At 38.8% G+C, this 26692-nt stretch overlaps 1 protein-coding gene across 2 annotated transcripts; it reads left to right on the forward strand.

Moving 5' to 3' along the window:
* Positions 1 to 7387: 7387 nt before the first annotated feature.
* BTG3 (BTG anti-proliferation factor 3) lies at positions 7388 to 26431 on the forward strand. Of its 2 annotated transcripts, none has more exons than XM_043892714.1 (5): positions 7388 to 7553; positions 10990 to 11168; positions 15591 to 15728; positions 20681 to 20888; positions 25761 to 26431. In XM_043892714.1, the coding sequence occupies exons 2-5, from the start codon at positions 10996 to 10998 to the stop codon at positions 25998 to 26000; spliced, it is 759 nt and encodes a 252-aa protein (XP_043748649.1). In that variant the 5' UTR covers positions 7388 to 7553; positions 10990 to 10995; the 3' UTR covers positions 26001 to 26431. The 2 variants fall into 2 exon arrangements, with proteins under 2 accessions (XP_043748649.1, XP_043748650.1); XM_043892715.1 differs by having other exon boundaries at positions 7416 to 7624.
* The last annotated feature ends 261 nt before the right edge of the window (positions 26432 to 26692 follow it).

A 26692-nucleotide genomic window follows, 5' to 3' on the forward strand; every position in this document is an offset into this window, starting at 1 on the left:
TGCATCTTTTGCTTGGCAGGCAGATTCTTTACCACTGAGTCCCCTGGAAAGCCCTTAGGCTAGTATTTTGTTGTTCAGTTGCTCAGTCATGTCCAACTCTTTGCAATCTCGTGAACTGCAACACACCAGGCTTCCCTGTCCTTCACCATCTCCCTGAGCTTGCCCAGACTCATGTCCATTGAGTCGGTGATGCCATCCAACCATCTTGTCCTCTGTTGTCCCCTTCTCCTCCTGTTTTCAGTCTTTCCCAGCACTGGTGTCTTTTCTAATGAGTCGACTTTTTGCACCAGGTGGCCTAAGTATTGGAGCTTCAGCTTCAGCTAGGCTAGCCTTCATACTAGGCTAGTATAAAAACACTTAAAGAAAAACCTCAACTCTGTCATAAATCTTTCTCTTTATACCATGACTCTTTCATTTTCTGTCTTATTCTCTCTCTCAGAGATAAAGCTTTTATTTATACATATGTTATATAGATATCTATCTATAAGTGTTACAAATATACAACTAAATATATATCTGTGTGTACATACATATGTGTGTGTCCTACACATAAAACTTTTTATATCACAAAGAATTGTTGGAATCGTCCTACAAGATATTAGTTTGGGGAAAAAGTAATTGTGGTTTTGGACTGTGAATTCTAAATCATAACTAGGCTCAAATATCTTATTAATCAAACTTCTTTATTAATCAAAATAGAACCATTACAATCAACACATTTTTGCCAATGAGAGATGAGTTTGTTCATTCCTGTAGCATAACAATTCATGTTTCGGGATTCAATGAACTCTTGGAAAGCATTTTCTGCCTCCTGCTGATTGTGGAAGCATTTTCCCTGCAAAAGGTTGTCAAGATGTTTGAAGAAGTGGTAATTTGCTGGCACAAGGTCAGGTGAATATGGTGGATGAGGCAAAACTTTATAGCCCAAACCATTCAACTTTTGAAGCACTGGTTGTGCCACATGCAATCAGGCATTGTTGTGGAGAATTGGGCCTTTTCTTGACCAATGCTGGCTGCAGGCACTGCAGTTTTTGGTGCAACTTATTGATTTGCTGAGCATACTTCTCAGATGTAATGGTTTTGCTGGGATTCAGAAAGTTAGAGTGGATGGCACAGGCAGCATACCACCAAACAGTGACCACGACCTGTTTTTGGGAACAAGTTTGGCTTTGGGAAGTGCTTTGGAGCTTCTTCTCTGTCCAGCCATTGAGCTGGTCATCGCCAGTTGTATACAACCCACTTTCCATTGCGTATCACAATCCAATTGAGAAATGGTTCATTGTTGTTACACAGAATAAGAGAAGATAACACTTCAAATTGACAATTTTTTTAAAAACTTTGGAGTCAACTCATGAGATACCCACTTATCGAGCTTTTTCACCTTTTCAATTTGCTTCAAATGCCAAATGACCATAGAATGGTCGACACTGAGTTCTTCGGCAACTTTTCATGTAGTTGTAAGGGGATCCCTCTCAATTCGTAGTTGTCAAATTCCTGTGGCCGGCCATTGCATTCTTCATCTTCAAGGCTCTCATCTCCTTTGCAGACTTCTTGAACCACCACTGCACCATTCGTTCATTAACAGTTCCTGGGCCAAATGGCTGTTTATGTTGCAAGTTGTCTCTGCTATTTAATGACCCATTTTGAACTTGAATTTTAAAAAAATCGCTTGAATTTGCTTTTTGTCTAACATCATTTCTATAGTCTAAAATAAATATAAAATAAGCGTCAAGTAACGTCATTAGCTAAAAAAAATAATCAAGCGAGAAATGAGCATTAAAATGATATATAACCAATTTTAAGAATATATTCCAATATCAAATGGCAAAGTTCAACAATGCAAACTGCAATTACTTTTACAACAACCTAACAGAAAAAAGCCACACTTGTTGCAATTATCTAAAGTACTAAAGTACCTAAAGTACTCCTATAAACACAATTAGAAAATATTTTCACCAACCACATCACAAACTATTAATGTATTAACTTTAGCTCCATGTTTTGAGCTTCTCCTAGGCTGGGTGAGGGATGGGAACACGCTTCTTATGGTAACATCTCATGGGATCATCTGCTGACAAAGCAGATTTTAAAAGTTCACCCATAATCATCCTAATTAAGCCATCAAGTGTCAGGACATGCTGCATGAATTTGACTAATTCTAGCTATCTCTGTGGTGCAACTGATGTTGCTGCATGAGAGGAGTGACTCTGCCTTAGGAGCAATTTCTTTATGCTTATGGCCTCTCCCCCTCCACCTACCCAAACTGAAAATGTAGTAAGGAAGGTTTGCAATGCTGCCTTCCAAGTCTGTGAAACTTCCTTTCAGATGGGGGCCCAATCACATCCACACCCTTTTATATACTTACATCACTATTGCCTATATACTTTTTGTGGAAATTTATAATACAGCTTGTAACATGTCCAGTTCCAGTTCAGTCGCTCAGTGGTGTCTGACTCTGCAACCCCATGAACCGCAGCACGCCAGGCCTCCCTGTCCATCACCAACTCCTGGAGTCCACCCAAACCCATGTTCATTGAGTCAGTGATGCCATCCAACCATCTCATCCTCTGTCATCCCATTCTCCTCCTGCCCTCAATCTTTCCCAGCATCAGGGTCTTTTCAAATGAGTCAGCTCTTTGCATCAGGTGGCCAAAGTATTGGAGTTTCAGCTTCAGCATCAGTCTTTCCAATGAACACCCAGGACTGATCTCCTTTAGGATGGACTGGTTGGATCTCCTTGCAGTCCAAGTGACTCTCAAGAGCCTTCTCCAATACCATAGTTCAAAAGAATCAGTTCTGCCCTCAGCTTTCTTTCTAGTCCAACTCTCACATCCATACATGACTACTGGAAAAACCACAGCCTTGACTAGACGGACTTTTGTTGGCAAAGTAATGTCTCTGCTTTTTAATATGCTGTCTAGGTTAGTCATAACTTTCCTCCAAGGAGTAAGTGTCTTTTAATTTCATGGCTACAATCACCATCTGCAGTGATTTTGGAGCCTAAAAAGATAAAGTCAGCCACTGTTTCCCCATCTATTTCCCATGAAGTGATGGGACTAGATGCCATGATCCTAGTTTTCTGAATGTTGAACTTTAAGCCAACTTTTTCACTCTCCTCTTTCACTTTCATCAAGAGGCTCTTTATTTCTTCTTCACTTTCTGCCATAAGGATGGTGTCATCTGCATTTCTGAGGTTACTGATATTTCCCCTGGCAATCTTGATTCCAGCTTGTGCTTCTTCCAGCCCAGTGTTTCTCATGATGTACTCTGCATGAAAGTTAACATGTAACACGTCAGGTGGATTGTTTTTATCTCTATCTTCCACTAGATTGTGAGCAACTCATTTGCTCATCTTTAGATCCTCCTGAATGGACACAGGGTCCTGTCCCCAATACTCTAGCATAGATATGTGACATCACTAAGCAGACTTGAGCACCTGAAGACCATCATCCAATCCTCTCTCCCTCACCCCCACCCATCCCCATCACCACACAACTGACTGAAAAGAGCAAAGAAAAATAAAAATGCAGGGATTCGTTTTCTTATTAAAAGCATGCTTTACGGTGTTCACTAAGGGAATTTATATTTTTAAACCTACTTAGGAAATACTATTGAATGAAGGTAGTTGTGATAGTTAATCTTATGTGTCAACTTGGTCAGACTATGGTGCCCAGTTGTTTGCTCAAACACTAGCCTAGATACTGCTGTGACTGGTATTTTGTAGATGTTGGTTAACATTTATAATTAGAAGTTCAAGAAAAGATTACCCTCAATAACATGGGTGGGCTTCAATTATCTGAAGGCCTTCAGAGCAAATAAATGAGATTTGCCAGAGTAGAAGGAATATTACTCCTTCCTCAACAGGTTAACATAAAAATCCCTTCTATGGACTCTGGACGCAAGACAGCAGCTCTGACTCTTTTGTTTCCTGCTGACCTGACCTACAGATTTCAGACTTGCCAGCTCCCACAATCACATGAACCAAATCCTTTAAATTAATCTCTTTTGCCATATATGTATCCTCTTGGTTCTGTTTCTCTGGAGAACCCTGACTAACACAATTGTGTTTCTAAACAGTTCTTTCTTTCACAGTATTTCTGAATGTTTTGCTTAATGAATGTATCTATATTCTTACTTTTGTTATATTGAATAGGGGTAGGAGTTTATATACTGCTTACTAATAGTAAATTCTGCTGGTGTGAAGAACAAGAGAGTATTGTGCAAGGAATCCAACAATACTGGCACCTCTCCTGGCAAGCAGAGAAATCCTATACCAGAAGTTTCCAGTATGAAGCTCTATTTGAGTCCAGAGTGTGCAGCCTACCTAAATATTATGTCCTATAGATTTTCCTATGGAGAAGGAAATGGCAACCCACTCCAGTATTCTTGCCTGGAGAATCCCATGAACAGAGGAGCCTGGTGGGCTACTGTTCATGGAGTCACAAAGAGTCGGACACGACTGAGTGACTAAGCACACAGATTTTCTTAAGCCAGTTCGTATGAACTGACAAATCCTAAGCAATTTCCATGGTCTTCCCTGGTGGCTCAGTGGTTAAGAATCCACCTGCAATGTAGGAGACGTGGGTTGGATCCCTGAATTGGGAAGATGCCCTGGAGAAGGAAATGGCAGGAATCCAGGATTCTTGCTTGGGATATCCCATGGACAGAGGAGCCTGGTGGGCTGCCGTCCATAGGCTCTCAAAAGAGTGAGACACAAATTAAGCAGCTAAACAATAACATAATAACCAACTTCTAATAAACTGAGAAGCTTGATCAAAACCTTTTTTTCCAAAAACAATAAGCCATATTTGGGACAGGGAGGAGGGTTTTAAGAGTTAATGCAACTCAAAATAAGATGTTGGTTTGCCCAGTTTCCATTGCCTCATTCATCAAGAGAGTTTGTGTTGTTACTCTTGGAAGTCAGTTTTATTGCATGATGTAATGGAGAAAATAATGAAGATTACAAATTTTCTTTATGCTTATGTTGTTTTAAACTACTGCCAGTTTATGGATATTTAAGAAGTTGAAGCAAAGAAAGCTGATTTAGTTTCTTTTAATTCATCCAAGTGGTTAGGTCCTGGAAATTTTTGAAGTAATATGTTGAAATGTTTTTAGAATTAAAAAGTCTTAAATCCCACTTGGTAGACCTCCAAAGGCCCTCAAAAGCCACACACTTTCCCCTAATGTTATATAACAGAACTCTCCCTGTCCACTTTAAAAGTGGGCAGTTTTGTATTCAGATCCAAACTTAAATGTGGATTGAGAAGATGGTACCTGAGACTGTTCTGCTTTCATTGCTGAATTTCTCTGAGCTCGAAGGAAAACAGATTTGAAATTTTGGTGATTATTGAGTCATGGTCTCTGTGACTTTATGTGTGTGATTATAGAGCCCTTGCCCTAGGCTCATTTAAGTGGCTCATTCTCAAAGGAAACAGCTGTGCTAAAAGAAAGCTACATCTATTAATACATGATTTAGTGAACATTTAGAGTGAACTGAGAAAAGAAATCAACTGTGAAAGGAAAAAACCCATATGAATGGGTAATTGTTTGTATCAGCTCTGCTCCCCTGTTCCAGCCTCCTAGAGTAGGGACCTGCATTGAGACCAATTCTTTTGGGCTTGTGTGATTCTGAATTAAGAGGAAAGAGCTGAGGGAGAAAGATCTAAAGCACACAGCCAGGACTGAAGAAGAGTAGAGTGTTTTGAAAAAGAGGCACACAAGCAGTTACTTTACATGAGAATGGTTGATGATAGAGAAGTGTTTAAGATAGCTTGTTAATTATCTGCTTCCCAGTTTCAAGGCTATGAGAATTTTTTGGATTTTGAAATTGGGTTTCAGGTATTCCTGTGTGTTTTGAATATAGTAGTGTTCTAAGACTGGACCTTATGGGTCACAGATTTATAAAAAATCAAAATACTAATCTTGAGCTATAGAAATTTCTGGACAAGTTCTGAGTAGTGTTTGTCACTGCCTAGCTATTTTATTAAATTGTAGAGAGAAAAGGCTTCAACAGTAAAATAACCTCAATCAGATAGTTAAGAGATTAGAATGAAAACATCTTCGTATCTCCTAGAACAGACTAGGCTGTGAATTTAAGTATCCTCTTTAAATTGACCAGCGAGTAGCTTCAGGTAGAACAGTATACTTTATACACACACACACACACACACACACACAATTTTATTGTACTGGTCTGGGAACTTTTTTACTGCTAAAAAACTAGCGTTTTGAATTGCAAATAGGTTATACTCACCATCAGTAATGCAAACTTAAAATATTCATAGAACATGGGCTGAGAACATGCTCCCAGGCCTACCAGGCAGTGAAATACCTGGTCAACGTATAACTTGAACAAGTTCTTGAGTAATTTGCATTATATTTTGGCTAGAAATAGTGAAAGCTAGCTTTCAGTTAAAAGAAAAAAGTAGAAATATCTTGTGTTTTTCTGGCCTGTTTAATGTATTAAAGTGCTCTCGCAAAACTAATACCATGGCGCCAATAGGAAACGTTAGAAAGATGTTTCTTCCCCCCCCCCCCGCCCCCAAACCAGAAAGTTAATGTACATTTTCCACATGTGTATTTGCTCAAAGATTAAACTTTCCACGTGGAAGTCCTTGACTACAAGTGTCTGGGAAATAGAAAGGTTGGACTCTCAGGGTTTCATTCGGCTAATATCCCTGGAGACCCTCTTTTGTGCCAGAAAGACCCTGTACTCAGAGTCTGGTTGGGCCGCAAAGGTCAGCAGGCGGCAGTCCCTGCTCTGAGGGAGCTACCCGCCGCTCAGAGAGGGGCCCAATCAGGACTTTGAAACAAACTGAAATGTCACCAGGAGGCCACACAGCTGATGTGCCCCTAATTATCAAACCAATGAAGAGGTTCTGTCCACAAAAGCAACGTCTGCCTTCCGTCTGATTTGTGTAGACTCCCCCTACTCGCATCCCCCACCGCCGCCCCCCAAGCCCGGAGTCTAGAGAGCTGGGCTTCTACAGGGCAGGGTCTAAAACTCTCCCCGCCACGGGGTGTCAGGGCGCAGGGCGACAAGGAGACACGAGAGGGAGAAGCAGAGGCCCCAGCGGCAGAGGGGAAGTGGCCCACGCGACCCCCGAAGGGGCTGCAGCAGGTGGGTCGGGCTGGCGAGGGTGCGCTAGACCCTCAGTACCATTCTTTCCGAAAAGGGGAAGCTGGTGGCGTTGTTGACCTTGCCTTCGGACTGGAGGGTCTGCCGCGCGCATACGATTGAGGCTGCTTCGCCGCCCGCGCCGCGAGGTCGGCGCCTCGGGGGCGTGGCCTAGGAGAAAGCCCCACCCTAGGCTCCTCCCCCTAGGAGCGAGAGCCAGTCCTGAGCGGCGCCATCCCTTTCCCGGGTCATCGCCCCGCCCCTCTTCCGGCCCGCGAGCCCCCCGCGCGTCGCTTCTGGGCCGCGTTCGCTAGCTCGCGCGCGCTAGCCAGCCCGCCCTCTCAGCGCGCGCTTGGCCGCCCGACGACGCGGGAGCCTCACAAACCGGACGAGGCTTGCAGCGCTCATTACCACCAAGCGCCAGTCCGCTAAGGCGGTACGTTCGGTTCCCGGCCCGGGGACTGTCGGGGTCGCCGAATCTGTGGCCCCAGAGCGGAGGCGGCGGCGGTGAGGGGACTGGGCCGGGAGGAGGCGGACATGGCGGGGCTGAGGGTAGCGGGAGGAGGGTGGTCTGGGCGCCCTGGAGGCCACGTCGAAGGCTCGCGGGCGGGCAGTGCGTGGGGGAACCGCGAGGAGTGCGGGGTCGAACAAGCTTGCATCGGCTCCGGCCCGGCGCGAAGGAAGCGCTGGGGACTGAAGGGGGCGGTCCTCGAGGGTTTCCGCGAGACCCTCAGGGGCATCGCGACGGCGGAGACGCCGCCTAGAGGCTCTTGCCACGTTTCCACAGCGCGTTACCTTCCGCTCGGGGTGGGCGACAGCCTTGCTCGCGCGGCCGTGGGTTTTCTGGAGCCGGAGACCCGGCTTGCTGTCTGGGGGGTGGACGGAGGTCGCGCCTGAGGGCAGTCGAGTTCTCGAACCCGGGCCTCCGAAGGCTGGAACCTGCCCGGGGGCGGCGGACCCTGCGCGACTGTTGGCGGGGGAGGAAGGGAACGGGGCTCGGGGCCCTGCCCCCTTAACTCGGGAAAAACCGCGATTGCAGAAGTTGGACGCGCTCGCGGGCGGTTCTTCCAGGAGTGGGTGGAGACGTGGGGTGCCCCCTCACCTAGCGCTCCTCAAGAGCCCCCTGCCAGTGCCGGGCCGCGGGCTGCCGGGGCTTCAAAAGCCCAACTCCCGGCGCCGCGGGGATCCTACTTCTCGGGGTCCGGAGCCCGCTTTCTGCCGCCGCGGGGCTGGTCCGGGGCTCCTCACCCACCCCCCGCGGCTGGGATTCCCTCAACCTTGGGAAAGTCTGTCCGGAAAAATACTTGTTTCCAGAAACGGGTGCGACTCGTCTCTCGTTACAAGGGAGGGAAAAAGTACAAAGTTATAAACTCCTGGCAGGCAGGGCTGGGTTTTCCTTGGGGTTCTCGGCCCGCCGCCGGGAGCCGAGGAGCCTGTGGAACAAAGTAGAACTTGAGGAGCAGCCGCGGTGACTACGTCCCCGGATGACGTCACCGTGCGAGATTTAAAATGGGAGCTTTTCGCTCCGAGTGTGGGTGGAGGGTTTGCGGCCCCTTACTCGAGATATACTTCCTTTGCGTACCTCGGGTCTTCTGGGCCCTGCTGGGTTCTGCTTCCTGACTTTATGACTCTCCCCTCTGGGGGGTATCCTTCGGATCCTTCTGGAATACTGACCGGTGAGGGTGGGTTAAATTGTCAGCAATTCAGACACCATTCCTTCAAAAGTGGGGGGGGGGGGGGAATAATTCCATATGACTCATCTTGTGTTACAACCCAAAGCCACCACTAAGTGGTTCTTTCCTTCCTTTTTTCCTTTTATTTTCTGATGTGAAACAGAGGGCCGGGGGTGGGGGGGGGGGGCGGGAAAGGAAAACAAAACCCCAAACTCAGATATGTAGAGCAGAGTTGGCAAATTGAATGAAGAAAATGAGTTAGTTGGGGATGGAGTATATTTCTTTAGCGTGATTCCTTGTTTTCTTTGGTGGAGTGGAGGCTGATGTAGTTCCATCAGCAAGTTTCATCCCAAAGCATATATTAAATTGCAGTGGGTTTTCTTTTCTATCATAACGTGGTGGAGTATAAATATAGCTTTATACGTGGAAATGGCTGACGTTTTTTTCAACAGGAGGCTGCACAGCAGTTGCAGCCGGCTGGGGTTGTGTGCTGCTGGCCATAGAAAAAACCCATTCTAGGGTTCCAGGAGGAAGGTTTGGGTGTCTTTCCATCTAGGATCAGGGTAGCTATGGCTGCCAGCATACTTCTCAAATACCATACAGAATTTATTTCACACTGACATCCCTTGTTTGAATTTGCACAAGGAGGAAAGGAATCATATTATGAAGACAGACTTTAAGAGGAGGTTTGGGAAAAGAAAAAGGAAGCTAACAGAATCAGCTTTTCTGAAAGAACTGTAGGCTAGGTTAGTCAGTTTTTTCAACAAACATAGCAGGTGCTGTATGTCTTTAATAATTGGGTCTGAAAAGGTGGTGTTGCTTAGTAAATGCAGCATCTGATAACTCCAAGTTACTTACAGCAGCCAAATGAATGAGCTCATCGGGTAAAGACAGAATATACATTGAAACAATCCCAGTGCAAGATATCCAGTACAAGGTTTTTGCCTTTATGGATTAATCAATGATAAATCAGATTTGACATTTAAAAAGAATCCTTCTTGAGGCAGTTCCAAAATGCAGCTGAATCTTTAATTATTCCTTTTAGTTTGATTTTCCATGAATGACCCTGAATTTCCACTTTTTAAACTATGCTTTGATAGAGCTGGGTTTTTTGGTCACATTTACCTAAAGGTAAATATGTCTCTGATCCTGAAAGAATGCTTACAGAAGCTTGATAGTGGATCTTTTTCTTTGTGTATGACAGGTTTGTTGAAATATAGTTCATACACTGTATAATCCACCCATTTAAAATGTGCAGTTCATTGGTATTAGTATATTCATTAAGTTGTACAACCATCACCACAGTCAATTTTGGGACATTTTCATTATTTCAAAAGGCAATCTTATACTCACTGACATCACTCCTCCCCCATTCTCCTACCCCTAGGCCACTAATCTATTTCCTGTTTATATAGATTTGCTTATTCTGGACATAATAATTAGTGTTATACAGTATTTGGTCTTTTGGCTTCTTTCCCTTAGCATAATGTATTCAAGTTTCATACATGTTGTAGCACCTATCAGTTTGTCATTTCTGTTGCTGAATAATATTCCACATTTTATTTATGCATATATCAGTTGCTCCACATTTAGTTTGTTTCTGCTTTTTGATTATTATGAATAATGTTGCTGTGGACATTTGTGTACAAGTTTTTGTGTGAACATATGGCTTCATTTTTCTTGGGTATAGAGCTAGGAATAGAATTGCTGGGTCATATGGTAACCATATATATATATGACCTTTTTAGGAACTGCCAAACTGTTTTCTATATTGGCTCTACAATACTGGATTTTAAAGTGGACTTTTTTATGTTTTAAAGTACAAGTTATTTCTTAGAATTTTAAACTTGAATTATTGTAGTTAAATATTTATGCATGTAGTAAAAGCTATATAGTGGTGTCATTGTAGTGCTTCTCTCTGAGTGATATCTCTGATTTTTATTTTAGCTAACAGGAGCAACTTGTTGTGCTCTCTTTAGTGAACTCCTTACAAAGGTGATAAAATTCTTAAGCAGTATTTTATAATAAGGTCTTTATGGCATAAATTAGTGACTGTTCCCTGCTCCAGATATCAGCCAATGAAACACAAGATAAAATTGGGAGCAGGAAAGGGGGCTGTAAAGGAGGTATATTTCACAGAGCTTTATCTTCAAATTTTGATGTTTCAGTTTTTTGAGAAAAACTATTTTATCTTTGCAGGGGAAAATGAAGAACGAAATTGCTGCTGTAGTCTTCTTTTTCACAAGACTAGTTCGAAAGCATGATAAATTGAAAAAAGAAGCGGTCGAGAGGTTTGCTGAGAAATTGACCCTAATACTTCAAGAAAAATATAAAAATCACTGGTATCCAGAAAAACCATCAAAAGGACAAGCCTACAGGTAAAGGATTAGCTTGGACATTTGGATTGGACTGAGTGAAGAGGAGGATCATCAGCTCCTCAAATAAGTGCTAGGCCAGAGGAGTGATGGTGTCCTGTCCATGTCTTTCACAGTTTAGCTGCATCATACCCAGCTCAGGAGTGGCTCAGATTAGTTTTTTTCTTATTCACTTTAAAATACAAGCATTTGTTGTTGGGACTGCTACTGCCTGGACTTGGGAGGCCAATCTGTAGACCCCTGGGGATTAGTCTTGTGGTCATAGTGTGACTCTTTTGAGTGTTTTTCTTTGTATCACAGGTAGTTGAGGATTTTCAGAATTGTAGAGGACCCCTAAAGCTATCAGTTAGAAAAGGGCATGGTAAGAGTTGAGAGAAATGAGTTCCTTGTATCTAAATTACATGTGACATATTAAAAGTTTTCTGGCAAATGAGAAATAAGATTATTAGACACCTGATATGTTCTTGACACAGGATTAATTTCATCTGTACTGTGCGTAATTCGTTGTGGTAGAAGCCAGTGTAACCATTTTATAGATGAAGGTAACTTGCCTATGATTTGCAAATGGTAAATACTAGCTCTGGAATTTGAATTCAGGTCTAACTCACCCTAAATTCTTAGGAGCTTTCTGTTACACCTCAGTCTAACCACTGCCTTGTCTCTGAGAGTGAAGGCAGTTCTCACTCCCAGCTGTCTTTTGTACTCCAGTTTATAAGTTCCATATACAGTTTAAAGAAGAGCAGACTCCTATAAAACATGTCCTGGCATGTTCTCTCTTTAGTATTTATATGACTACTTGGGAACCAGAGTTGAGAATGTTCTACTAAACTCAGCTGTCAAACTGTGTCCCATTTGTGGATGTGACCAAAAAAATAAAAGTGGAACAGTTGTGACTGTCATGAATACAGAAATTGTTTTATTTATGCATATTGCTGCCCCTAAAGATACCTCCACAAATCAGCACTTCACAGTAAAAATTTTCTTTCGGTCACTGAGCTCTTGTCAAGTGTATGACTATTCACAGAGTGTGCAAAGCAGGTGAAAATACAACTTGTTTAGTTCTCATTTGTGAAAAGCAAGGTAAGCATGTGATCTGTTGAAAAGAATCAAAGTAATTGATATATTTCTCTCATTTTTATCTAAAGAGGTTTCCTAGTGTACTGGAAAATGTGGTGAGTGAAAGTAGAAATGTGGATGTAATTCAAGTTATTATTTTTTATCCTCTCACTTGATTCTCTTAATTTTTTCCTGCACATCTTCATTTCTGATAAAGTGAACAGCTTTTGTGAATTAGAGCTCTTGAGGCTTTTTACACTGATGTAATTGACATTGGACTAAGGCTTTTGGTAGTGCCAAGCCACTGTACTGTTACTGAAAAAGGAGACACTGTCAAGTAAATGCTTAAAGATCAGACAGTGTACAATTTCATTTCCATTAATTTCAAAAACTTGAGGAAAAAAGTTAGCCAAACAGGATTAAATTGGCATGTAATCAGAACTATCATTATTGAGTCATTTTGAAGCCATCTTTGAAGTAGAAAATTATTAGAGTTAATAGTGGGTTGTTTCTTTTATAAAAGTGAGTAGACTATAGAATTAACCAAAGTTATTAGACTCTTCATAGAGTAGGTTGAAAGTGTTCTTTTTCTTCTAAAGTTTTTATAAATTAGTATGTTTCTGTGCAACATATACAAATAAAGGGCAATTTGGCAACATTACCGAGATCTGTAAAAATATTCATAGTCTTTGAAAAGTGAGTCTCCTAAAATCTATTCTAGAAGCATAATCAGAAATGCAGACAAATATGTATGAATATTTCTTATACTTTATAATTGCAAAAAATTGGAAAGCACTACACTGTCAAGTAAATGATAGACTATTTTTATGCAACTTTTAAAATCTTGTTTTTGAAGAGTGGTTAATGGGTGAGTAGTCACAGTATAGAGTGAAAAAAAATAGCATAGAAATATGTATGGTATGCAAATTTTGTTGAAACAGTCTCTAAGCCTCTATATTTACATATATTTTTTTTTAAGCTTAGAGCCTACATCTTCACTGTATGTTAAAAAACACGTACATATATACATGTAAGATCTGTCTCCTTTCTTAACTGATTTTGATTCTGGGCACATGGGACTTTTGAATCAACCTACACAACATTAGAATCTATAACATAAGACCATCTCATAGAAAGGAACAAAGATTTTCTTACATGTTTTAAACTAGTTTTTTTTTTTTTTTAATTTCGACTCTGAATTTGCTAAATTGTTAATGGTGATGTTACGATAAGTGTAGGCCTAATTGGGTTGTTTAATAAGATGAACTTTGGCATCTGGTCTGGGTCTGAACCCTGCTTTCACTACTTTCTTGCCAGGTAATGTTGGGCAAGTTCCTCAAACTCTCTCTGCCTCCTTTCTTTCTTGCAATGGAAAATAGTATATAACTCACAGGATCAATGTGAAAATTTAAAGAGTTAATATAGACATATTTTGTTTTATTGTACTTTGCTTTATTTCATATCACAGACATTGTGGTTTTTATAAATTGAAGGTTTGTGCAAGCATGCATTGAGCAAGTCTATCAGCGCCACATTTGTAATTGCATTTGCTCACTTTGTGTCTCTGTCACATTTTGGTAATTCTTAGATTATTTCATACTTTTTCGTTATTATATTTGTTTCGGTGATCTGTAATAAGTGATCTTCGATGTTACTATTACAGAGACTCGATGAAGGCTCAGGTGATGGTTAGCATTTTTTAGCATAAAGCTGTGTATATTGTTTTTTAGATGTAATGCTATTGCACACTTATTAGACTACAGTGTAGTGTAAATAGAACTTTTATGTACACTGAGAAATCAAAAATTTGTGTGACTGGCTATTGTGATACTCGCTTTATTGCTCTGGTCTTTAACCAACCCACAATGTCCAAAGTATGGCCATACCTGCAAAGTATTTAGAAAACTCTCCATTGCATGGTAAACCTTCAAAAAGGGTTATTATTATTACTTAGAAATATATATTAGCTATTATCTAATGAGAGCTTTTTCACTGTTTTAAATGAAAATAGAAATTGACTAAACACATTATTCTCAATGTTACAGTATTATAGTTAGTAGTATTATCAATATTTGTCAATGAACTTAATATCTTCTATATTTTAAAGCTTTGGGTCTGAAGAAGTAAAATGATTTAATCTAAATTCACCCTGTAAATCGCGGGCTTCTCTGGTGGCTTGGATGGTAAAGAGTATGCCTGCAATGCAGGAGACCTAGGTTCAATCCCTGGGACGGGAAGACCCCCCTGGAGAAGGGAATGGCTACCCACTCCAGTATTTTTGCCTGAAGAATCTCTTGGACAGAAGAACCTGGGGGCTACAGTCCATGGCGATCACAAAGAGTGGGACATGACTGAGAGACTTAACACTTTTACTTTCACACTTTCACCCTATAAATCAGGATTAGTGTGAAAACCTGGATTCTATTGGTTCATTTCTTAGCTGTAGGCAGTAAATACTTTCATTGTAACTAAAAATTTATCTATGTAAGCAGGATACTTATTTTAACAGTTATTTTTGCATTCATACTGAGAGCCATCTTTGAGCATTCTGTTAGATAGCTGTGGTTGGTATTTCTTAGGTTAAAAGAAAAAATGGGACAGATGGGAATTCCCTGGTAGTCCAGTGGTTAGGACTCTATGCTTTTACTGCTGTGGGCCCAGGTTTGATCCCTGGTCAGGGAACTAAGATCCTATAAACTGTGTGCTGGAACAGTCTTTATTGGTTTAGAATTTTTTCACGTTTTTGCTAACTAGAAACTATGAAAACCCTCGAGTAACACAATTTAAATAAGCCAGTAACACTTTTGGATTATATTTTACTCTTAATACGTGATGTAAATGGTTCTGTGTCCTGGACTGATTTGGTATTTAGAGAACAGTTATAGGTAAGGCAAAGGATACCCTTCTTAAGCAAAGTAACGACAGAGCAAACCTTGTCACAAGAATTTCCGAATATTATTTAAAACATTAGTTGAGGTCTTTTTGTTAGCTGGGGATTTTGTTATATAGCAATTTGGCTGATTTTTTGCAGTCAAAGTTCTAAGTAATACCATGCAACTTTCATACTCCTTGCTTGTTGAAGTACATGTGAGGTGAGTAGTTACTGCCTGAAGTGAGGTAGAGCCAGTTCTCCTGATTCCCCTGTGCCCATGCAGATGCCCTCTTCTTTCTGCCAGGCTGGGTAGCGTTGATGCCGCTGCTGCCTCTTTGCCTTTAGTTCAGATTTGTTACCTATTTAGGATAGGTATTCCTGAGTTATTTACCAGGGTTTTATTTTTTTTAATTCATGTTGGCAAATACTAGTAGATATAACTAAGTTTTTGATTTAAATTTATTTAAAGCTATTAACATTACTCCACTTTTTTGTAGATGCATTCGTGTCAATAAGTTTCAGAGGGTTGATCCTGATGTCCTGAAAGCCTGTGAGAACAGCTGCATCTTGTACAGTGACCTAGGCTTGCCAAAGGAACTAACTCTCTGGGTGGACCCATGTGAGGTGTGCTGTAGGTGAGTTCTTGAGTTTGGCAGCTGAACTGATTACCATGCTGGAACTGATTTTTATGAAATTCTCTCAGGTACTGCCTATACACGTATCTTAATGGCCAGGAGCTGGTTGTTTGGCTTTCTCAGATGTGAATTTTGTAAACGATTCTTCTTGGAGGTGATAGTAAAAGATTGGTTACAGTCCTGTTTTGCAACTAGAGAAACTTAAGAAATGATAGAGCAGGGGTTTTTTTTGAAGAGCTTTACCAAGTTTATTGTAGAATTTAGATACCTTGACTCCCTGTAGGTCAATTATTACCTTCTCGCATTGATGGTGCCCTTGTCTTTCCCCTCTTCAAACTAGTAAAGTTGCTAATCCCAAATAATACTGGATAATTACTTTTGGTTGGTCTCTGTTGCTGTTTGTTTCTACTCTTGCCTCTCTCCCCTCTTTTGGCTTTTAAGTGGCTGAGTGAAATTTTCATGGTTTTATTTTCACAATGGAAATTATTTGTTGTCTCCTAATGAGCAGAATTGTAAAAGGTAGGTGTGTTAGGTATGAAATTGAACTTCATTCACTCTAAAAGCATTCATTGTGGACCAGGCATTCTTAGTTGTGGAAATGAAAGTGACATTATACTTTCAGGTAGTTCAAAGTGTAATAAGGGAGAAGAAAGAATAAGCAGATAACAACAGAGTGAGATTTATGCTATGATAGAAATATGCACAAGATGCACTGGTTGGTGGCACAAAGGAGAAAGTTACTGCCTCACGGAAGACTGTAATCACCCCTTGGTGTTTCAGTGAAGGATCAGTTCCAGGACACTCCTCACCACACACACACACGCATGCACAGCCAGAACTAAGATCCTCAGATGCCCAAGTCCCTTATATAAAATAGTGCAGTATTTGCATATAACCTATGTATAACCTCCCATTTACTTTAAATCGTCTCTAGATTACTTACAATACCTAATACAATGTAAATGCTATGTAAATAGTTGCCTTAGATTGAAAAAGTTCAAGTTTTTCTTTTACAAACTTTCTAGATTCCCCCCCCCCCCCAAATATTTTTGGTCTGTGGTTGGCTAAATGCACAGATGCAGAACCCATGGATACAGAGGACTGATTTTATTGAGTAGGTGATACTTGAGCTGAGTGGGGAAGGATGAGTTGCAATTGACTAGATGACAAAGTAGGAAAGATGTTTCCAGGCAGGAGGAACAGGATGAACAGATGCATGGAACCCCCTGTGAGTGATTTCCTACAGTTGTTCCGTTAGTGTTTTCTCTCTGGTTTAGAGGTACAGTTCACCCATTGATTGTAGTAGAGGTGCTTTTGATATAACCCTATATGTTCTAAAGGTGGTCATAGGCTGTGACTTGATCTCCATCAGTGAAAGTGGTGATGAAGACATGCTGGATAAATCCATGGTTATTCTGCAACAATTTTCTGGACCACCTTGGAGCTGCTTGATATAAGCTGGTGTCTTATGTAAGCTTATTGCTTTGGGAAGCTGGGGGCAGGTAGATTCTCCAGTACTTATTTCTCATAAGAAGGAAAAGCAGCAATTCTTGGTCTGAGAAGGTCAGACAATTTTTAGAGTCTGGGACTAAGAAGGACTTACCTCAGGCCTGGGTCAGACTTTGTTTTGTAGACTTGGTTCACTGAATGCCTGCAGAAGACTTTTCAGTATATAAGAAATAGCTATCACAAAGTTAAGTATATTGAAATACTTAACTTTTTCAAGGCCTACACTTTGATCCTGATTTACTCTTACTTCATGCACAGTTCTTTAAGTTGTGTAGTTTTTTAAGCCCATAAAGACTTACATGACATATGAAGGGGGATTGTTCAAAATACAGTTGACTTTCCATATCTGAGGGTTCCGTATCCATGCATTCAGCCAACTTTAGTTCAAAAATATTTGAGGGGAAAAAAATTAAAGATAAGTTCTAAAAAGCAAAACTTGAATTTGCCATGCTATGCAACTGTTTACATAACATTTATATAATATTCAAAGTATTTACATAATATTTACATTGTATTAGATATGATAAGTAATCTAGAGATAATTAAAGTGTATGGGAGCATGTAGGCAGGTTGTATGCAAATACTTTGCCATTTTATTTAAGGTACAATACTTGGGCAGCCATAGATTTTGGCATTGGGAGAGGAGGGGGAGGGGATGGTCCTGGAACCAGTCCCCTAGGATACTGCTGTCATAAATCTACAAAAAAAATAATAGTCTAACAGAAGTGGGAACAAAAAAGCAAGAGTTGAGCCAAATATATTATCACACTGTCAAATAAGGAATATTTAGTACAACGGTCTTAAATCATTAGAGGAAAGTTTCTGTATTCAAGGATGTTTTAAGAAGTTGGTGAATTACATGAACATTTTGGACATATTTATTTGAAATGCTTAAACCATATCTTGACACCTGAAGATGAGAGCTTTAGTTACGTGAACATTCTATTTTACATAAGGGAATACTTCATTATTTGATAATACCAGATAATGAAAAATTACTGAGCTTTCATCTTGCTAGTATAAGAAAATCCTTGCATTCAGTAGCCTTCTATATGCTCAAAATTTTGCCCCAAATTGACTATGATGTGAGTTTTTTCACAGTTAATAGAAATTATGTTCAGAATGTTCATTAAGTGATGATAGAAATCCGAGGGGAAACAAAGTGTTAGTAATTGGGTAGAGATGATTGCTATAAATTAATAAAGGAAATTGAGAGATTTATTAGTACTTTTGAATCCATACTGGGAATATTCTGAAAATTAAAACTGATATAGCAGTTACATAGTTGAATGAGTAATCTGAGTCATTAAAAATAATAAATCATTTTATACTAAAGGCTATGGTTGTAAAAAATATTTGAAATCTACTCAGAACATTCTTCATAGAATTATTCCATCAGGATAGATATTGGAAGAATGCAAAAGTGTTATATAGTTAGAAAGGTTATCACTTCGTGAAATACTTCAGATTATACTGAATAGAAAACAGATCTTTCCTATAAGGAGAAATCCTGCAAATAGCTGGCATGTTATTATCTACTCAGTAGTCTACACTTCTTTTTTGTTTGTAATTTCTATAATCCTTTCTTTTCCTGATAAAGAGCATTAGATACTATTGATATTTTTCAAATTAACTCAGTTGGTCTTAATGTTTCAGCAGTGTGTTTAAATTTTAAATTGGAAAGTTTAAAAGTTGTCCCTTAATAATTCTGAGGCATTAACTGCATGTTCTAATACTACAGTAATATAGTAAGCTGCTTCACTTACCCTGAAAGAGCCCTCATACCAAAATACTACCAAGGGAAAAATGCAAAACCTAATTGAGCTCAAGTGTCAAAGAAATTTGAGTTAATAAAGCTAATCCTTCAGTCATATAGATGTCTGCCCTTGGTTTAGGTTTCTGTTTCTACTGAGGCAGGGTTTTTTCTCAGATTTCTTGCCTTTCTGTGTTGCCTGATTTGAAATTGTAGTTCATGAATTCTGTGTTGTGAAGAACTCACCCAGTTGTTCAGGCATTTTCTAAGAAGAAACACCAGTTGAAGAACAACCACTCTCCCAACTATTTCCAGCTTCTTCATTCTACAGATAAGAAACTAAGGCCTGGAGAGATTGAATAACTTGTACATGGTCACAGCTAGTACGTGGCACAGCAGAACCAAAAACATGTCTAGTACTCTTTCCACCATCCTATAGCAGTTTATGAGATAGACTGAAAAAGAATAGAAAAAGGGAATTCTATACTGTATTTAGATTGCATTCATGACCCCATTCAGCCCATGAGAATGGAAGATAGCACAGCTGAAAGAAATAGAACTCACCTATGAGACTCCTTGATTGCCATTTAAACTTCCATAGACTTTGTTGTAATTAGGCCTTTTACTTAATTGTAAATACCTGATTCAGAAATAATTTGAGTTATCTTGAAATTAATTGATATCATAGTTAACCTTATTTTTCTATTGAAGTCATTCTTATATTTTGTAAGCTTGGAATCATTTGTTTAACTTTAATTACATATTGTGTAAGACTGCTTAACAGTCTTTGTCCTAACACTTCCTAGAAATTGTTTCATAGTGTTTATGATGTGTAATTTATTTGAATGGATTTGTGGTTTCCCCTCTGTCCTCTCAATGAAAACTCCTAGTTTTTCTGTGTATTATGCTATTTTCCCTCATAGCAGAATTTTTTTTTCTAGTAACCAATAGCCAAAGTTAGATATCTTGACAGTTTTTCTTAGATCAAGGCTTTAAAAATGTTTTGGAAGGATAAAAAACACTGCTTAATTTAAAAGAAGCGAACATTTATCATAGGAATCTCTGTGAAATCAGCAGTGTGAGTCAAGACAAATCCTTTTATTTTCCTCAACAGTAGCTGTGTTTGCTCTTCCTCTTTAACCTCAACAGTTGCCTCAGTTCTCATTTTTGGCAGTGTAGATACAGGAAATACAGGCCCCTTTTTAAATTTAATTGCAGTAAAAGTAAATTCCATAGGAAATATCTAGTTGATTTTTGACTTGAATTACTATGATCTACAATATAAGGGTCAATTAATTCATTAGAAAGTTTTACTGTATGAATGTAAATGGCCAATACATTAATGTATGGCCAATTTCGATGGTGCATACAAAAATGTAATCAATGAATTTCTCTTTGACATTTTAAACAACTATCTTTTTAGGAAGCAGTAGAAAATAAAATCAGAAAAGAGAATGAAAGTGGTCACTTTTTTGGTATGTTAATAGACTGGAAAACTGTGGCCTACCTGTTGGTGTGGAGCTGGGTTAACATACTATATGTGTAGAATCAAGTTCTGGGAGGGTTCCTTCTTGGCCCGGGACTGGTGGCATGTCCAGACCTGTTCAGTTGTTTTTATGGACATTTGTTGCTTTGTTGATGTAACTCAAGGGTTTCTAAGTTTTTTGTTTTTGGATTTTTTTATTCTTAGGTATGGAGAGAAAAATAATGCATTTATTGTTGCCAGCTTTGAAAATGAGGATGAGAACAAGGATGAGATTTCCAAGAAAGTTACCAGGGCCCTTGATAAGGTTACCTCTGATTATCATTCAGGATCCTCTTCTTCAGATGAAGAAACATGTAAGGAAGTGGAAGTGAAACCGAATTCTGTGGCTGCGACCCCCAGCCCTGTATACCAGGTAACCATGAAGTGGCTCCTGGGTAGTCCTGCTCATATTGCCCAGGGTTTCTGACTTGAGATTTTAGATCACAGTTCTTGCCTTTCCACACTAAGGGGAAGCCGTTTCATCTGAGATGAGAATAGGCATCCTGAGTCATTTTATCAAAGGTCTGCTTTACTAGTCAATAAGTAGGATAAATATATTTCAAAAAGAATAGGAAAAATCATGGAAATAAAACATTCCTCATGTTTTAAAATCCTTAGTGCTTTCAGAAACAGCCACTTTTTTTTTCTTTTTTCTTTTTTGGTAGCCTTTAACACTTCCAATTTGTAACTCTAGGTTTAACTTTCATGTTTCTCCCTCCCTGTGGTTAAAGAGAAACCTCAATACATTTTTCTTTAGTTAATTTTTCATTCAAGCTGAAACAATATCTTTCGTTGCCTTAACATGTAAAGAATCATATAGCAAGCATGAGGGCTTCCCTGCTGGTTCAGTTGGTAAAGAATCTGCCTGCAATGCAGGAGACCCAGATTCGATCCCTGGGTTGGAAATATCCCCTGGAAAAGGGAATGGCAACCCACTCCAGTATTCTTGCCTAGAGAATTATATGGACAGAGGATCCTGGCAGGCCACGGTCTATGTGGTCACAAAGAGTGGGACACAACTGAGCAACTAACACATAGCAGTCATGCATGTACTTTGTTCACTTATTTATTACTTATACCCCACATACCAAAGAACATTATAGTTTGAAAAATTCTTAACAACAGTACTTTTCAACAGGAAATATATTTTCAAGTAAAAGAAATGAAAAATCTTTTGAGTTGAGCCTTATTCTGTACATGTACTTTTTCTGATTTTGAGTCTATTTTTAAATATGCCTGTTTTTATTAAGTTGGTCTTAATTTGACATAATTAAACATAACAAGTTTCTGGTAGGGTTTGATTTGGCCTAAAATGAGAATTTAGACCTTAATGAGTAAGAAATAAAAGTATCATGAGTATTAGAAACTGAACCTTTAAAAAATTAACTTGAAACAGTATGTGCGTCCATGCTGAGTCACTTCAGTTGTGTCCAACTCTGCAACCCTATGAACTGTAGCCCACCAGGCTCCTCTGTCCTTGGGATTCTCCAGGCAAGAATATTAGAGGGGTTGCCATGCCCTTTTTCAGGTACTCTTGCCAACCCAGGGATTGTATCTACATCTCTTCACATCTCCTACACTGGCAGACAGATTCTTTACCATTAGCGTCAACCTGCAAAAGCCAGAGTGTAACAGTGACATGTCCTCCTCTTCCCCAACCACCAGTCCTGTGCCCTTGCATGAAGGTGTTTATGACCAGTTATTTTTGTATCCTTCCCAAGAGAGTCCCTATATAGATAAGTAAACATAATATTTGTATTTCAGGGGTCATTTTAAGACCACTGACATAAATATTTTGGACTTTTTTCCCCCTCTGATACATTATATACTACAAATTACCATTGTTAAATTACCTGCAATTCATTGAGATGTGTGTTAATTTTATCTCAGAAGTTTATTTGTTGTTACTCAGTAAAGCAAGAATATGAATCCCAAATTAATGCTACTAATTTTTACAAGTAAATTGACCTTTAATTTTTAGATTTTCTTTTAAAATTAAATTGTACTTGTTTTCCCCCTTTTTGAAAGACTACTGGGATAAAATTCTAACAGAAAAGCATAGAAATTGAAGTGTCTTTTATATGCTTTTAAAATAAAACAGTTCTTCTTGACATTACATTCACTTACAAAACATTTCATTATGGAGAAGCATAGGTCAGCTCTTAACAGTCATTGTGTAGAAAGTTGGAGCAGATGGTCCACTTTTAAGATCTTTTTTACCTGTCCCATTTTTTTCATCTTGAATCTGGCTTTACCAAGAAGAACCTTAAAAAAAGAGGTTATCAAAGTACAGACAAAATAATTTCTAGCTTGGGGTTCTTTGTTCTCTGATAGGGGTCTGTGTTTTCTGAAAGGACCCTCGAAAGATAATTCTCCACTAAGAATGAAGATTGTGTAATTTCTCCCCAAATTGGTCTACAGATTCACCTTGCTATCAAAATCCCAAAAGGCTTATTTCTAGATAAAATTCAAAGAAAGGAGAATCAAGTCAGAGATCTCACACTAATATCAAGTCATTATGTTTATCAAGACAGTGTGTTAATATTTTGTTGTTGTTTAGTCTCCAAGTTGTGTCCAACTCTTGTGACCCCATGGACTGTGCTCCGCCAGGCTCCACTGTTGATGGGATTTCCCAGGCAAGAATAGTGGAGTGGGTTATGATTTCCTTCTCCAGGGCATCTTCCTGACCCAGGAATCAACCCACCCTCCTACACTGGCAGGGAAATTCTTTACCACTGAACCACTAGGGAATCCCTGTGGTAATGGTTTAAAGATAAACAAATATACTATTGGAACAGATAGTAGACTTCTATATGTACAAAATTTTTTTTAATAGGCCAAAGCAATTCAGTGGGGAAAGTCTATAAGAACTGGTAGGGAAATGATTGGATAATTCATTTATTTATTATTTTTTGATAATTCATTTATTTTTTTAAAAGTGACCCTAACTGCTACCTGATACCATACATTAAAAAAAAAACTAATTTTAAATGGGTCACAGGCCTAAACGTAAGTGCTAAATCTCTGACACTTAGAAGAAAACAGGGTGATACCTTTATTATTTAGGATAGGCAAAGATTTATTCCAAAAATGTTAATAAATTTGACCTCATCAAAATTAAAAATCTTCGCCCATCAAAAGAAACCGTAAAGAAAATGAATGGGCAGAAATATAGGCTGGGACAAAATATTCTCAATACATGTATTTGTCAAAGGACTTGTTTTCAGAATATACTTTTAAAAATCAGTCCTATAAATCAACAATAAAAGACAAATGATCGAAGTAATGACAGTGGATATAAGATGTGAAAAAACACTTGTACAAAAGAAGTTATATAAATGGCCAGTAACCAAATGAAAAAGGTGCTCAACCTTATTTGTTATCAGGTAATTGTAAATTTAAGCCAGAGTGAAACACTACTTTCAGAATGGCTAAAATTAAAACATCTGACCGTACCAAGTGCTGACAAGGATGTGAAGAAGCTGGATTCATAAACTGTTGATGGAAGTGTAAAATGGTACAACCACTTTGAAAACTGCTTGGCACTTAAATATGCATCTGCCCTATAACCCAACAGTTCCACTCCTAAGTATTTAACAAGAGAAATGAAAAGAACCATATCTACAAAGCCTGTTACTAGAATGTTTGTAACAGCTTTTTTAATATAACAGTAAAAAAAAAAAATCTATTAACAAGTGAATAGGGGAAGATAGTCATATATTCATTCATACAGTAGGATAATAGCAATAAAACAGATTTAATAATAGACACAGTACGGAAGGACCTAAAAAACATTCTGTTGAGCAAAAGAATTTTGCCAGGGAATTCTTTGGTGGTCCAGTGGTTAAGGACTCTTGTTTTCACTGCCAGGGGCACAAGTTTGATTCCTGGTTGGGAAACTAAGATCCCATAAGTCATGTGTTACAACCCCCCGAAAAATATTGCTCGACACAAAAGAATATATGTCTTCCATTTATATGATGTTGACAAACAGGGAGAACTCGGTCTGTGATAGAAATTTGAACAGTGGTTGCTTGTGGGAACCACTGTTCCAGAATTGTGTCTTAATTTCTGAGTTTTAAAAGCTTACCAGCACCCCAATATAGAAAGAAATGAAAACATTCCACTTCACTATTGTAGTATAGGTGGTCGATTATTAGTTGGAACTCTTAATAAATTTTTTCATTTCCCCATTATTGTAGGTAATCAAGAATTAACTGTACATGCTAAGGTTATTCACTGCAGCATTGTTTTGTTTGCTTTTTGTGCATTGTTTTTTTAAAAGACTGAAAGCAGCCGAAATGTCTTATCAAGATACCACTTAATTTAGTTACGGCATAGTCATTGCATTACTGTCTAGCTGTAGATTGACGAAAAAAGTCATTATATATTGATATGAATGTCTCTGATATGTATTTATTAAGTGTAGAAGCAGTATGCAGAATTGTGGATATTTAGTGTGTGTATAGATGTACACACAAGTATATTCATAGAATATCTCTAAAGGTAATCAGAACATTGATTAGTGTCTGCTGCCTCTGAGAGGGTAGCTGGTAATCAGCTAAAGAGAGACTTTTTTTCCCACTATATACAACATCGTGCCTTTTGAATTTTCTATCCTGAATGTAGTGCTGATATACAGAATAAAAATTTTTTAATCCCTATGCTAAGAGCAGATTAGAAATCAGAGAACTCTGAAACTCATAGTCACAGGGTATAGTATTCTGAGCAGAGAGGTCCAAAACTGCTGAAAACATTTTGCATAATGTGAACTTGATGTCCCACTTGACTTACAGGATAATCTAAGACTTGTTCCAAAATGCTAAACTGGCTACATTAGAATCACCTGCAGAGTGTCATCAAATACCTGGCAGCTTCTCTTCCTAAAATTTTGTTAATATTGTTCAATAGAACAGGACTAGGGCATGACATTTTTGTGTTTAAAAGCTTCATAGTTGATTCTTTAGCCAGTTTTGGACACCAGTGGTCTTAAACATGATGTGTCCTTATAGGCCTCTACTCATTCTTTGTTTTCATCTTTTCTGGTTGATATAGCCAGAGAATACCTGGTTTTCGAGGGGTGTGTTTGAGTTTATTAATTTTCGTTCATTTGAAAAACACTGATTTATTATATTTGAAGTTTTTAACATATTTAGACTTGACTGTAGGGAATGTCCCTACATTCTTTGGGTTGTGGGTGAGTGGGTTTGTTTTTTAAATGGTAAACCATTTTCTTTCCCTACAGATTTCAGAATTGATATTCCCACCTCTTCCAATGTGGCACCCGTTGCCCAGAAAAAAGCCAATGATGTATCGAGGGAATGGCAATCAAAGTCACTACCCTCCTCCCATTCCATTTGGTTATCCAAATCAGGGACGGAAGAATAAACCATATCGCCCAATTCCAGTAACATGGGTACCTCCTCCTGGAATGCATTGTGACCGCAATCACTGGATTAATCCTCACATGTTAGCACCTCACTAGCTGCTTTTGTCTGTTGGTGTCATGTTGAGAGAAGGTAGAATAAGCCTGACTACATATTAAAAGTTCATACTTAAAGTAGTAAAGTTAGATGGGCTAAACCATCAAACTTATTTTTATAGAGAAGTTATTAAGAATAATCTTTTCTTAAAAATATATATGCACTTTAGATATATTGATATAGTTTGAGAAACTTTATAAAAGTTAGTCAAGTGCCTGAGTTTTTAATATTAAACTTGAGTATTTATATATTGTGCATCAGCTCTGTTGCTTATGAGGATACTGTAGGAGTGGATGATCTGTTCTAGCACCTTTGAGCATTTACTTTATGGAAAGTATGTAAGTTATTTATATACATGGAAATCTATTTTATGTCGTTGTTTAGAAGAATTGCATAAAATCATGTAGTTGCAAATAAAAAGTAGTTTGAGGCATGACAATGTGTGCTTCTGTTCTGTGCATAAACAGGGAAGAAGAGCTAAAGGGATATCTCACTGTAGTGTGTTTAATTATTTAGCAAAGAAAAAGCAATGTAGCAATTTCCATTTTTTCTTTAAAAAATTAATTTTTTATTAACCATAACTTTCCCAAAGGCTATAGTAGCAAGTGATTCATATAAAAAGTCTAAAATTTGTTAGTAGTAGCTAATTGAAAATATAAATATAGTGAAACATCTTTCAGTCATCAAAGTCACT

This window comes from Cervus elaphus, chromosome 31 (assembly GCF_910594005.1).
Source record: "Cervus elaphus chromosome 31, mCerEla1.1, whole genome shotgun sequence".
Taxonomy (NCBI): Eukaryota; Metazoa; Chordata; class Mammalia; order Artiodactyla; family Cervidae; genus Cervus; species Cervus elaphus.